The 15,419-nt window shown below is 47.3% G+C and overlaps 1 protein-coding gene across 1 annotated transcript in view; it reads right to left on the reverse strand.

Annotated features, from left to right (window-relative positions):
- The window catches only part of MSL3 (MSL complex subunit 3), a 263,983-nt gene that overhangs the window by 105,395 nt on the left and 143,169 nt on the right, over positions 1–15,419 (reverse strand). Inside the window, exon 9 of the mRNA XM_069640759.1 lies at positions 6,126–6,382. Coding sequence (XP_069496860.1) covers positions 6,126–6,382 — 257 coding nt within the window. The remainder of the gene's footprint in view (positions 1–6,125; positions 6,383–15,419) is intronic.

Consider the following 15,419-nt stretch of genomic DNA (forward strand, 5'->3'; position numbering starts at 1 on the left):
AGCCCAAGGGGAGAAGTCGTTCCGTACGTAGCTTCTCTGTCGATTTGAAAAAGGAGGTCAGCACAGCAGCAGGGCTTCCCCGGGCACAGGAGGTTGCATCAGGCTTTGATTCACGATTTTTTCTTCGGATGTTTCTTCCGATGTTTTTTCTCCCCATGGAGTCCAACTTCTTTCACTCGCTGTCCGGAGAGTCTGAGGACGGTGACGAGGGATTAGACAACCTCTTCCTCACAGCAGCTGACACCACAGAGTCCGGTGATGGTTGCAACCGTAAGCACTTGGGTGCGGGCACCATGTACTTTTTCACCAGCCTATCCCTCTTGGCCAGGGCCGTGGCCGGGTTCTTCCAACAGGGCCAGTCCTTCCTCCCAAACAATATCCAGGAGAGGCACCACCACGATTGTTTTCCTTTAGGCCTCTGGTCAAGGAAACTTCTTGGTCTCCCCAGACATTAGCTGGAAAAGCTCGGACGGTCTGGCGACAATGGCATGAAACAACCCCACTTCATCCGGTGGGGATGCCCTCGGCTGAGGCGATCCGCCCGCCGTGACAATGTGGTCGCTGTGACAATATTATCACCGTGCCCCGTTTCTGGGTGCCTCAAAGGGGGGCGGGGAGGGGGACGCACGGGCGGGGAGATTGATGCAGCAGTGTTGAGTGGCGTTTCCCCTTTTTCGCTGGAGGCTCGTCCGGGGGCCACTGGGACCGGTGCCGGAGGCATCTTTTTCTGAATTTATGCCACCAACGTGTGCAGGGTCGAAATGATGTCCAGCGATACATCTCTCGGCAGAGTTGGAGCAGTAGGCGTACTAGGCCCCTGCGTCGTCGTCGGCGGCATTTCTGTCGTCATCCTCCACGTCCTCATGGATTGTGTTAATGGACACCTGGTCTTCCTAATCCAAAGAAGAAACTTCTGTGCCTTGGAGTATGGCCTTCCCCGAGGCCTCCTTGGGCCCCCCCCCCTTTTTGCATGCTCAGGGATCTGAGAAGGCTTAGTGACGGCATCGTATTTTCCGGTATCCCCTTTACCACTACGGCTGAGGCTTCCCACCTCAGACTCCTAAGAACTCTCCAGAAGTTTTCCCGGGTGGTCCAACTTCCTCTTAGTTGCCAACCCGGAGCTTTGGCGTGGTTGAAGGGGCCGGGGATGCTGTTCCTGACCTGGCCGCCGAGGAGCCCGGCTCGCAGTGCTTTGCCTTATGTTGGGCCCCGTCGCTGGGGTGCCCTCAAAGGTCTTAGAAGACTGAGGATTTCTTCTTGCTGGGTGAGGCTCGGGGCTCACCCGCAACCGGGATATTCGTCCGAAGCCACTCGGAGAGCCGCTTGCGACAGTCCTTAATGGTGCAGGGCACCATATCCTTGCAGAACGCACAGATCTCCTCCACGTGCGTTTGGTTGGAATGTAAGCAGTAAAGGAACAGAGAGTGACCATCGTCCAGGAAAAGGTTCTGTAGTCAACATCCAGGGCATAAACAGAGGCGTCGAGTCTCCTTTGTCTTCAGAAATTGTCCATGCGGGGTAGGCCTCAAAGAATCTTCTGGAATCCTCCAAGAAGGGAATTCGATGAAAAATCACCCTTGAGCGGTGTAGAAAGCTCAAAAAAACGGATCCCCGTTAGTCGGATGATGGATCGATGGAGCTTGAGGCTCGTAAGACCGGGAAAAAAAAATATAGGGTAAACTCTTAGAAAAATCACAAAACGCAGTAATAGCACGAGGACTCCCAAAACGTGCGGAAAAATCTGAAGATGGCTGCCAGTGGAGGGTCTTAAGTAGAGGGCAGTCATTGGCTGGGGGCAGTATGACCCAGAGACCAGTGATTAGTTGTTAGAAGAAAGACAGTTCAGAAAGAAAACAGATTTTTTTCCTTTACCGAGGATTCCAAGCCTGACTGGGAATATCCATGAGCATGTGAATCTTTCCCAGACCCCCATGCTGGAGACGAAGGCAGATTGCGCCCTGCGCATCGCGGGAACCACTTGCGCGGCAACCCCGACGGACAGAGACTTGCAGTGCTTGGCATTGTCTTGGGCCCCCACAGATGGGGAGCCCTCAAAGGACTTGCCCGCTCCTCGGACCGGCTGGTCCTGGGCGAGGCATCCCAATGCTTGGGGCACGGAGGAGAGGCCTTGGCGCTGAGCCACGCCGACAGTCTACTGTGCCAATCCTTCATGTTTCTCTTGGTGAACCTGAGGCAGATCTCGCAATCCCCTTCTCTGTGGTCTGGATGGAGTCAGTAGAGGTACTGAAAGTGTTGGTCTTCCACAAACACGTTCCGCAGTCCACAGCTGGAGCAGAGCTTGAAAAGGGAGCTACGCCCCTCTTCCGACATGGTCCGGAGTGCAGAGTAGGCCCGATGGCCTTCTGGAAATTGACGAACCTCTACGATCTTCGCCCTTGAGGGGCATTGAACTTCACTGACAAATGGATCCCACTTGTCAACCGATGGAGATAATGAGTGCACAGGCTCTGTGTGACAAAAACTGGACTTTTTCTCAAAAAAAGTGCGAAAACGTAGAAAAGCTCAGAGCGAAACTCAAGGACTCCCAGCACTTGAACGTGCAGTAAAAATCTGAAGATGGCTGCCAGAAAAGGGGCTTAGGGAGCGGGCAGTCATTGGCTGGGGGCAGTATGATCCAGAGTGCAGTGATTGGTTTAGAGGAGAAATACAGTAAGTGAAAGTGCAACTGTTTTTTCTTTTACCAAGGATTCCCGGCCTAACGATGGGGAACATTCATGAACATGTGAATCCATGCTGGAGATCAAGTATCCCTCTATCCTCGAGAACTGTAGTTCTTAAGGAAAATAAAAGAATGTAAAAAGGAGAGCCCAAACACCCGCACACCCGAGACCCCAAGACTCAGGGACAGGGGGATCTAATCCACTCCTGGATGGATCTCTGGTTCTAGTGGTGCGTCATACTTTCTGGAGAGACCATCAGCATTCTTATGTTGGGTCCCTGACAGATGCTCTACGGTGAAGTCAAAGCCCTGAAGGCTAATGGGCAACTTGAGCAATTTTGGATTTTCGCCCTTCATCTGCATTAACCATCTCAGAGGTTGGTGGTCAGTTTGAATTATTTTCTTTTATTTTTTTAAAGGTTTGCAGTGTTGTGTTTAGTCAGTATGGTTAACATGAATTCCATTTTATTGCTGAGATGTGAGCAAAAACAAAATGTTTATACCTTGGCCGCAAGAAGACACTCATTTGAAATCAGTGCTGCAACACATGATGACATACTTACACACCGCATACAAAGGAAAACAGTTACAGAATAGACTAGCTATTTTGAAATTGTTGAAAGTGTATGGAGAGGAGGCTGAGGAACTGCCCATAAAAGAATGGATGTTTAATCAGGACAAGTGGGAAACAGCATCCACTGCGTCTCGTCTGCCTTCCCAGAGTAGCAATCCATCCCCTGAAGCACAGGGATTATACCCATTACGAGAATGAAATGTAGTGGCAGGATACACTAACCCCACATATGTGCCCCTACGTATAGCAATGAAGATACTACAGGTGGAGCGAAAATAAGTAAACAAAGACCAGTGTCCACACATGATGAATTAACAAACGTTGTGAGTGTCAGGCAACATTGGCTGAGGAGGAGGTCTGCAGACAAAGACAGACCGGACAATAGCGAGTGAAATGATTGAGTGGGTAACCGTGAAACACTTAATTGAACAATAATAACCGTCACATTGTTTATACCGTTAAGTGTGCTTTTCAATCTGATTTGGAAAGGCTGCAGTAAGCAATTGCTGCGCAGTCTTGGTTTTGCACTGTTGGATGTGCCTCTGCCAAGTAGTTTCAGTTGGAGCAGTTTTTAATGCCATTCCATAAACCACACGTGCCTTACACAAAATCAATATGTTAGCAATAGGAAGAATAGATACAGTGCCAAGAAGGAAAAGGGTTTACTTTGGGGTGGCGGCTTTGGGGTTTATATATTTATAATGGATAATGTTCTCTAAACATATGGCGATGGGGGATTTCCCTGGTTCGATCATTGAATTTACATATAAGTCACACTGCGAAATTCACTCATCTCTGTGGGTATTCCCTGCTGCCATACCAAAGGGTAACATGTCAGTGATTACTGAACACCTTTTGGCCTGCAAGTAGACGAAAGGGAAAGGGTAAACGAAAGTGTGTGTGTGTGTGTCTCCGTGTGTGTGTGTGTGTCCGTGTGTGTGTGTGTGTGTCCGTGTGTGTGTGTCCGTGTGTGTGTGTGTGTCCGTGTGTGTGTGTCCGTGTGTGTGTGTCCGTGTGTGTGTCCGTGTGTGTGTCCGTGTGTGTGTCCGTGTGTGTGTCCGTGTGTGTGTCCGTGTCCGTGTGTGTGTGTCCGTGTGTGTGTGTGTCCGTGTGTGTGTGTGTCCGTGTGTGTGTCCATTGATCTGTGGCATGCAGGTTATCAAGATGGCAACATGTTCATCTTCACCAGTAGCCAGTGGGGAAGCAAAAAGCCTAAATGACCACTTAAGAAAAGCTATTCAGTTTGCGTTGGCAGTTGCAGGCCTCCACTCCACTCCACTCCACTCGTGTGTTTGTGTTTGGTGGAAGCAAGGCATTTCAGTGGAAAGTATGTTGAAAAGCCCAATTCTGGCCCTGGGTGCCTGGTTTTGTTTGTGATGATACATCTGTCAATTTATGACTTTTTAGAAAATATTTGTTAAGATCAGTTAACTCCACCTGCTATACCGTGATAACCATGATATACCGTCATTTGGCAAGAAGGTTATCGTACTGTCATAAAACAAATACCGTGACACCCCTAGTCACGGGTTGGTTTCCCCAAAATTGGGTGGATTAAGACTATGGGGTGAGGTAGCAACATTCATAAAGGCACTGGAAGATGCTGTTGAAAACGGAATTGAACCCAGTATCAAACTCTGCTTACCTTTGTCTGCCAGTTTACAACCTTTCATGCATGAGATGTCTCAGGTACAGGTCCATTCTTCGACAGGAGCTGTTGCTTTGTCGTTAAACACCAATAAGCTAAACTGCTACAGGTTCACTAAGGGTCAGCCACAGAAAATCCTTCTGCCACAACCAAGAGTTTGCTTGAATATGATGTGTATGGCTTATGTGCAACAGAGTTGGAAAAAGTTCCCAGAGCCTCCTGTTCAACACAATTATTTCCGGTTCAACACAATTATTTTTTTCACGATAATTAGAAAAAAAGACTTGAGAAACAAAATAAAAGTGTCAAAAGTGGTGACAAGACACCAGAGCTGAGAAAAAGGGGGAGAGGGAAGACAGCCATGAAAAGCTTCAGGATATGCAAGAGAAACCAGAAAAACTGAACGAAGGGTGATGGTTGGACACTATTTATAAGGTGCAAGGTCCATGTACAAAGGGACACAGAGTACAGAGACCATTCTAAAAGCTGCAAAGTGATAGCACATCTTTGAAAAATGCTTCCGGACATTCCTTTCTCTGCAAGCATACCCCATCATGGCTGGAAGGAGGGACACCAGACGGCAGAGAATAGAGAGGCGATAGAGACTTGATGCGATTTAAGATACCGAACAGAGAAAACTCAACCAGCCTTTCGCTCAAGTGTAGAGGCGTTGCTGGGGTGGGGCGGCCGAGGGGGCTATAGCTCTGGGTCGTTTGGTTGTAGCCCCATATAGAAGCTCAGGGTCTGCAATCCAAAGGCTAGATAGCCCAGAGTGCCAACATTCGCATAGCCCCAGATCTTTTTCAGACCTAGCATCACCCCTGCTCATATGCAAAGCAAATCCCTGAAAAGGTAGGCCCTTTACCACTTTCTGAAGGAGGCAAAGAAAGATATATTGAGGCAAGGGGAGTTTTCCCTATTGCCATATGCCGAAATGTTTGACAGATTTGCATCAACGGGATGTCGTGTTAGTCATGAAGGAACATTTGGATAATGCAGATGGGGAAGGAACCTGCGAGAAGGGCACATGGGACTAGCCCAAGGGCAAGATGCCCTATTCATCAAACGTTTTCTTTGATACTAAAAGCTGCAATCCACTATTTTTTATAAAGACTTTAGCTACAACATGGCATAATTTCAAGTGCAGACAATCAAGTTGTGGTGAAACGTGTACAAGGAAAAATGAAAGCAACATACACGCACTCAAAAAAATATAACCTTACTTTTATCCAAATGTAGAAATAACTTTGGCATTGAAGGCGTTTCAAGATATCGTCGCTTAGATTGTGGTGAAGCACTACTTTCTGATTGCATGTCACAAGTAGAGTAACGAGTAGAACGTCGCAAAGACAGTAAAATATCTGGTTCAGTTCTTCGCTTTTTAGGTGTGTGTGATTCTCCAGTTGTTGGTTGGCTATCCGTCGACTGAGGTGTAGGTGGATTCAAAAGAGGTGGACTTGGGGACACTTCTTCTTGATTTCTACAAAAAAGGTCAAACAGAGCCATTACAACTATTATCCCACTATGCCTTTTACGTGTTGTCAGACAATATGAAATATTCTTGACTGGCATTTACAATTGTTTTAGCCCAAGCATTTAAAATATCACCAGATTGTTGCTTGAGAAATAAAATGTTACAATGACATGCATGAAGGAACAAGTAGCTTACCTGTAACTATTGTTCTCCGGCATGGGTCTGGCATGGATTCACATGCTCATGAATATTCCCCGTCAGGCCGGGAATCCTCGGTAAAAGAAAAAAACAGTTTCACTTCCACTTACAAACTGTATTTCTTCTCTGAACCAATCACTGCACTTTGGGTCATACTGCCACCAGCCAATGACTGCTCTCTCCCTAAGCCCCTCCTCTGGCAGCCATCTTCAGATTTGGTAGCACGTAAAAAGTAGAAGTATGACCAATAAGAGCTGCAGAGGGGTAGGAGGGCGGGTTTGCAAGTGAATCCATGTCAGACCCATGCTGGAGAAATTACAAGTTACTCACCGTAGTGACTAACGTACTCCTAGTCCATAGTCCCCTTTCCTCCATACTGCATGGGTGTCCCTCGCTAGGGACGGGAGACAGAACCCTTTTCACCAGAAAAAAACGTATTCCCCTTTAAATCTAGAGGTGCGCGGGGGTACGGCCCTGGGAGCATTGGCTCCATCGACTCCACCAACGGCGCTACTCCTCAGTCCCCATTGAGACGTCGACAATATTACAATTGCCTAATTGACACCCGTTTTATTAGGGGGGAGGATGGTGGGATGTATGGAGGAAAGGGGACTATGGACTAAGAGTATGTTAGTCACCATGGTGAGTAACTTGTAATTACTCTTACGTCCCTTTCCTCCATATTGCATGGGTGATTACAAAGGAATGTAGCCCCACGGTGGATAGGTGACCTTCCTTAAGAAAAGAAGTTCCTTATTGCTGCCTGCCATCCAGCATCCCAACAGTAGTGCTTGCAAAAAGCAGAGTGGGTGGCATCAGTGGCCGCCCTGCTAATGACCTGCCATGGTACATGTCTCAGGAAGACTACCGCCGTGGCCTTAGCTCTGAATACATGGGCATGCAGGTTTGCCGGAGGCGGCTTGTGTTGCCCCTCCTAGGCCTTCTTTAGGAGGCCACCATCCACCTTGCTATGGAGGCCTTGGAAGCCTGATATCCTGGCCCGACCTTCCGAGGGATATAGATAGAGCCCCAGACTTGCAGAAGCTCTTGGTCCTGTGCAGATAGAACTTTGGCACTCGTCTAGCATGAAGACAGTGCAGAACTTTGAGCATGGTGCTTAGGGTCAGCGAAGAAAGTAGGGAGTACTATCTCCTCATTTAGATGGAACGCAGAGACTACCCCAGGTAAGTATGCGGGATGCATTCTGAGGACCACTCTGTCCGGTGAAAGGTAGTGTATGGCTAGGGTGCCATCGGACCCAGCAAGAGGGCTGTCTTAATCCGCGGACGCCATTGGCCCAAAGGGTTTATGCACCAAGGCTCCCAACATTATGCTGAGGTCCCACACGAGGTATGGCTTCTTGATGTGAGGGTAGAGCCTGTAGAGGCCCGTCAAATGTCTTAAACCACTGAATTGGGGGAAAGAGAGTAAACGTCCTCCGAGTTCCGGTAGGCTCGATTGCCGCTAAATAGGCTTTGAGGGCGTGCCAGATGACCACCAACTCGAGCCAGTTGATGAGGGCCGCCTGCTCCTGACAGAACCCTCTGTGGACCCTGTCCCTGTACAAGGTAGCTTCCCATCACGCTGGAATGAGTCAGTGGGGATGGTAACCAGCTGAGCTGGCTGATGAAGGGGCCTGCCTATCCGTAAATTGCTGTCCGTGCTCCACCAGACTAGGTTGTGACAGAGATGCAGTAGAATGCTGACCAGCTCCACCTGGGAACTCTTCTCCTGACTCCAGCAGGCTGCGCAGTGTAACTGCAATTTAGGCATTGGTACCACCATACCAAGGTTACTGTTCTACTAAGAAAATGCCCCATGGACCTCTGATGGCCGTGATCTGGTCCTCGGAGGGGAAAATTCACTTGGAGCTTGTATCCCGGATGAGGCCTAGGAACGTTAGAGTGCATGGGCTCCAGCTGTGAATTCTTCAGATTGATGGGAAATCCCAACTCGTGTAGTCGGAGCATAAGGGCAGAGGCGGTGTGGAGGACTTCCTCCGGAGACATTGCCCTGGTGAGCCAGTCTAGGTATCGATCGGCGTGGTGACCCAGGGCCCCAAGTGGGGCTGCCACGCATCCATCCGTCCTGTACAGACCCTGGGGGCCGGATTGAGGCCAAAGGGTAGAAACTTGCATAGGAAATGGAAGCCCATGATCCTGACCTAAGAAAGGACCGATGTGGCTGCCGATTTATGCGTGAAGGTAGCAACAGGAGGGACAGCCCTAGAAAGGGACATGCATGACTACGGGTTTAGACAACAGTAGCACAGGGGGGCCATCCTACCCTTATATTCTAGTTGTTTGTGTTTCAATAGAACAAACAGTATTGTGATGTCATTTTTTTGTACATCCCTATTAATTAGAAAAAAGTGTACCATGCACTCATTTGCAAGCAAAAACACAATTCGTAAAAACTGAGCCTGCCTTTATTAATTAGCTGTTATTTTGTTTTTTCTTTTTTTTTCATTTGCTAATGATGAAATTATTGCATTTCATTATCATAGTTTTACAGACAGGGATCTTGGCGGCAAGGTCCCACAGCTTGACAGTGTGTCAATGTTTGTGTTACACCATCACCTCCCGTGACTTGTGAATACATTATTCATATACAATCAAATCAGGATCACATTTGAAGCAAACTATATACATATAGTTGCCATGCCAGACACAAAAAGGGGGACCCAATAATAGGTCTATGTCTGGATCTTAATCAAAAGTTCAAAGACAGGGGACAGTCTGTACACAGATGGTGTCGGGTCCCTGGACGTTTCGGCATATGAGTTGTTGGGCCTTCTTCTGAGGACTGGGTTAGGTCTCCTTGAAGGTGGAACAAATACAAAGGGGCTAACATTAGTTAGGTAGTGTGTGTTTTAGCATAAAAATGTAGTAATATGACATTAAAAATAAACGGGTGTGGGGGGGAAGAGTTGATTCATATGTCACCTAGAAATTACATTTACGACGCACAGGCTAATAAGGTACTAACCTTCAAATAGGATTGTCGAGTCTCTCTGCCTATATTTCTTATTGAGGCTTCAGTGCTGAGTCCTAAAGCTCCCCATGCCGCAGTCTGTGTGCTGTGAGGAGACATGCAGGGGAATGGGTTAGCATGATTGCCTGGGTGCCTTATTCATATACAGTGTGGAGTAAGGCACAAGTGCTAGAAGAATTACCTTGTGCTGTTATGATGCACGTCTGTCAACAGCTTGTCTATTCAAGGTCAGGCGTCACGGGTGGGAGAGAAAGCTTGCTTCCAAAGTTCTCATGCAAGGGCGAGCACAGACTGCATGGCGCTGCCAATAATACAAGTTTGGTATCCTATGGAAAGGATTTGTGCGTTAGTGCGAGGTAAGGAAGTTCAGGGATTACAGTTTGCATTCAGTAAGCATATCCCGGCTTGCCGCCAAGGTCTCGACTTACCTAGTCAGGGCAGTGCAGTCGGGTGGCGGCTGAGCTCTGTAGCTAGACGTGGTGACGGGGCAGACGCGGCTATTGAATGGCGAGCTGTATAGAGACGGTCCGGGTGCATGCATCCTAACTGGTAGTGTTCCTGAGGTGTGCATGCTCACAGTACCCGCGTCCCGTAGTTGGGGCAATCTACGATAGTACACTCCAGCTTAAGGAGATTCGCCGAACACAGTGAAGTGTCTCCTTAGGTAAGTAAGATATGTTGGGCTATGAGGGGCCAGTAGTATGGTGTAATAGTAGAATGAGGTCCTATGGTCCCAGATGATTACTCCGTCTCCCTGGCATACTGGGAAGGAGTCGGATCAGGAGGCTCACCAAGTTCTATGAGCGAGGATGTGTATGCATGGATGTTTGTCGGTTAGTGAGCAATATGAGCCCGCAAGGGTCCTATAGGACTACATAGGTGCAGGCATGGTAGTGCAAGGTATATATTGCTGGGGGTGCTAAGCCCCATAGGGCTGATAGAAATCATTAACATCTAATGCGTTCCTCCTCATTCAGGCCATTAACTATAGCATGGAGCTTGAACACCCACCATGCCTCCTTATGTTTGAGCGCGCTGGTGGCGTTAGAAGTTGAAGGTACTACGTCAACCACCCACCAAGTAAGCGCATCGGGCCGTGTTAAAATTCCATGAATGGTGATACTAGGGGAGCATTATGGGTTTTGCACCCGATTCTTGATCTGTGCTCTCCAATTCTTTTATGGGTCTGTCTTTTAGTTTGGCCCACATATCTCAACCCACAGGGACACTCAATGACATAAACCGTGTTAGTTGTTTTGCAATTTGAGAAATGCAATAGTTGCCAGTCTTTGTCCCTGTTAGGATCAGCCTTCCTTTCTTATGGTTTCTCTTACTGAATGCTGTATGTATGTGATGATGTCATTTGTGGAATGTATGAGGTATCTTGGAGTGTTTGTGTATGAATGGGTTCTAACCCAGGGAGTTGATCTAAGGAAGCCTGGGTGGTGGGAGCCAGTGGGTTTCCCTCATGATTTCCTCCTATCTCCTTATGGACTTGATGAGACCTGATTTTGTACCTGTAACTGAAGAACCTGAATAAAGCAACCATTAAGCATACCTGCAACTGTATCCTGATTATATCACTATGACCCAGACCGGGTCATAACAATTGGCGACGAGGACTGGTCTCCAACAGGACTGGTTGGATGGACCCTGAAGGCTACAAGGCAACAGGTACCTGTGTGTGTGGTGTGTAAGGAGTGGTCCAGGATAAGGAGTAAGGAGATACTGCTGCGGGGGGTGCAGAGCAGGAGCGAAGCTCAAGTGAGAGACTGTACAAGGAGAGGGAACCCACTGCCCCCCATGGTCCAGGAAGAGTCCCACCACCCAGGGCTGAGAAAGTGACAGTGCCTTGGTAGGCGCAAGGACAGGCATCCAGGGCTGAGGAACTGTTGGTGCACTGGGAGGAGCAAGGCGAAGGACCCCGTGCGGGGTACAGAAGGCTGCCTGCTGAGGCACGCAGGGGCAACAAGGTGACACCCAGAGAGAATCCAGAGAGACAGTTCTGTGAGGCAGCTCGCCTATGCATTCATGGATGTGCTTTAACATGGTATGGTCTGAGAAAGAGAGGACCTCATCGAGGTTCTCGATGTGCCCAAAGACTAATCTAGAGTGAGTTGTTGGCTCGCCATATATGTGAAGTCCCAGGGGTCGCCTGAGCTACACTACTCCAGCTGATAGAAGGAATTCTGTCATTATGATTTTCGAGTGAAGCATTGGGAGTGCTTCACAATGGGTGTTGTGCAGCGCCGCTTTGGGCAATGACCTCAGTTAGCTGAAGTGACAGTTGGCCGGAGAGGTCCGGGTGCTCCTGAGCTCGTAGTGGCACTGATGATGTCATTGGACTGCGGAATATCCTGTGTTTACACTGCTCAGGCTTCGGTATTGTGATGGATGTGTCCATGAAGAAGAAAGAAGAAGAGGAAAAGTTTTCATTTCACACGCAGCGTTTGAAGTTTTCATAGCGCTGGTTTTTGTTTTTTGATAGTGTGTGACTCGTGTCTCAGTGCCAGCTTCATTGGTATGGCGCGCAATATATGTGCGTGTATTCATAGTTTTTCGTATTTTATGTAGGTCAAGCACGGAGCTGCAGAAAATAGTGAGCATGGCTGCGCTGAGATAGAGAATTTAAAGCAACCATTGCATTGAATGTAAGAAAAAAAAAAAATGGACATGGGTTGTTCACATTAGCCTGCTGTTTATCTTGGCATTATGCATTTTGCAAATATGTTCAGTCTGTGTACTAAATTTCAAACAACAAAGATTAATGGGTACATAAATTCGTACATAAATGCATGGTGAAACAGCAAGGATGGATGGATGGATGAATGATATAAGGCAAGGCAGTGATGGAGTGTTAACATCTTGATTTAAAAAGCCATTAGTATAACCTTTTGAAGTTGCAGGAAGGTTATGTTGCAATGCGGCAACAGAAACTTTTAGAATGCTACAAGAAGTTTTTATTACAGGGTTATATTTACAGCGATGTTTACACACGGGATGAATGGAGTTGTGTGCAGCATGATCTGATTCCATTTTTGGTGATATTCATTTTCATTTCATGCTTTCTGACTTGTTTTAGTTTTTAACCATCTTGAGGATTTGCAGCTTGTAAAGTTGTACATGAAAAGGCAGCATGAACTTTTAGATGGTGTCTCTACAGTTGTTTCAGAGGCATGTCATTATTGAAATGTTATATTGTTATCTGATTTATTAAGCACGTGATTTGATTTGGAGTGTGGGTAGGGCCCTGCCCACACCCCTCAAGTTACTTCCGTTGTAACTAAGATGTTGTTGCTTGATTGTTTGAGTGATTAAGTTACACGACTGTGAGAAGTTGCATGGGGTGCATGTAACCAGTGTGACGTGTGCGTGCACTGACTGGTTGTGGCTAGTCAAGAGGCTCTGCGGGCTCTGCGGAGTCATGGTAGTGAATTGTGTGACCAGTGGTAATCTGGTCAAGCGGCTCGGAGGAGTCATGGTAGTGAATTGTGTGGCTCAGAGGAGTCAGTATAGTGTTTTGTGTGGCTCAGAGGAGTCAGTATAGTGTTTTGTGCTGAGCCATGATGGTGAGTGATTCATTATTCTTGTTTTTACTTTAAGTGTTGTTTCTGGGGTCATCCAGGAGTTCCTTCTGGGTGGTTCTGGGAGCTTGGCAACAGAACCTCTTGGTAGTGGGGTTACCTGGTGGTTTTTAGTAGCTATGAGGGCTCGAGGTGTCTGGCCAACACATCGAGGAAGTACGGTGGTATGGTTGACTGGTTCCCCACCAGTTGCCTCTGTTGTGAGTGTTGCTATGAATGTTGAGTGGTTGAGGATGAGTCAGGTGAGTGTGTTTTATTTGATTGGAGGCGCCTGTCTCTTCAGTTGCCATGAGTCTACGGTCTGGTGTAGTAGGTTAGACATGTTCCTTGTAGGTGTGTAGCGGACTTCGTGCCAGCCCGTATAGGTGGCTGTTTGTGCTCAGGTGTGGCAGCCCTGAGGTCTACCAGTGGCAGTGGTGGACGGGAGGTGGTTTGTTTTCCTCAGGTTGTGTATGGCATGCTGGTTAGTAGCCCAGAGGGGCAGGTCTGTGCTCCAGCGTGGCAGGCTGGTGACGGCGACGGGTGGAAGGTGATGCGTGATTTTTTGAAGGACAGAAGTTGTTGTTGTTTAGATGGTGGGGTGCCGTTACTGGATTGTTAGTTACGCCTGGTTGTCCAGCTGTTATATTCTTGGTCTTTTAGAGTGACTGGCAGAGTATTTGTGCTTGAGGCCTTGTGATGGTTAGGTGTGATGACGGCTTCAGGTCATGGTGTGTTTGAGGTGTGAGTTAGGATTAGCCTTCCCTTCTATGGTTTATAAGGGAAGGAGGTGTTAGGATCAGCCTTCCTTTCTTATGGTTTCTCTTACTGAATGCTGTATGTATGTGATGATGTCATTTGTGGAATGTATGAGGTATCTTGGAGTGTTTGTGTATGAATGGGTTCTAACCCAGGGAGTTGATCTAAGGAAGCCTGGGTGGTGGGAGCCAGTGGGTTTCCCTCATGATTTCCTCCTATCTCCTTATGGACTTGATGAGACCTGATTTTGTACCTGTAACTGAAGAACCTGAATAAAGCAACCATTAAGCATACCTGCAACTGTATCCTGATTATATCACTATGACCCAGACCGGGTCATAACAGTCCCCGATCAGGAAAGAAGACTTTTTTTTGTGTGAATTTACAGCAGGTACAGGTTGCGCAGGGATGGTGGCCCCTAATCTCCCTCATATTCCAGGTTGTAGACCTGGTGTTCTTTTTACTCATTCTTGCATTGGTGAGCATATCTTTTAAGTTCTTCAAACGTTTTAGTGCCATTCTTGGTAATTTCTCCTTAGGTAGACTAAGTTGCACCAAGGGCCAACATTTTTTAATGAGCCCTTTCAATTTAGAGGTTGTAGGTCCAAAGGTGGAAACACAAGTGAGAATGTCTTCATTTTCAGTGTTCGGGGTCCTGGTGTCAGTAGAGATTCCTGTGGCATATACTTGGCCCTCTTTTTGGTCCGGCCTAGGAATTTCTTGTGATACCCTCTTGCCAATAGTTTAGCTTGTAGAGTGGTAGCACGTTTTTGGTATTGGTCCATCTCAGTGCAGTTCCTGCGCACCCGTAGAAATTGTCCATACGGGGGAGATAATCCCTCAAGTTCTTTGGATGGTTACTATTGTAGTGAAGGATTGTATTCCTATCCGTTTCTTTGGAAAACGGTGTGCATGGGAGAGCCAGTCACAGGTTTGTTAAGACCCAAAAAGTTGATGTGTGTTGCTGTCTGTTATTGTAAACTTTATTTCCTTAGATTGTCTGTTGATCCAGATGAGGAAGTTGTCCAGGGGGATTTGTCACTCTTCCAAATGAGGATGAGGTCGTCAATATACATCCGGCAGAGGCATATTTTATCATTGAAGGGGTTTTCGGTGTTAAGGACATAGTTCTGTTCATATTCGGCCATGAAGATTATGGCCATGCTAAGTGCAAATGCAGCCCCCATGGCAGTCCTGCTGGTTTGGATGTAGAAGGTTTCCTCAAACAAGAAGAAGTTGTTCGTTAGCGCTAGTTCGAGAAGTTCCACTAGGAAATTGGTGGGTACTTTCTTCTGTTGCATGTGGTGAGTTAAGTGATGCCTAATGCATTCCACTGCTGCTTCTTGTGGAATACTAGTGTAAAGGCTCACAATGTCCATGGTGACTAGTTGTTTATAATCTTGATTGAATGGTTGGTTTTCAAAAGTAGTTATGGTCTCCATTGTATCTTTGAGGTAGGTGGGTGTAGATTGGCTAAGTGGTATAAAAAAAAAGTCGAATTTACATACAGGTTCCAGGATGGATCCACA

This window comes from Ambystoma mexicanum, chromosome 7q (genome assembly GCF_040938575.1).
Source record: "Ambystoma mexicanum isolate Mex_15411 chromosome 7q, UKY_AmexF1_1, whole genome shotgun sequence".
Classification (NCBI taxonomy): Eukaryota; Metazoa; Chordata; class Amphibia; order Caudata; family Ambystomatidae; genus Ambystoma; species Ambystoma mexicanum.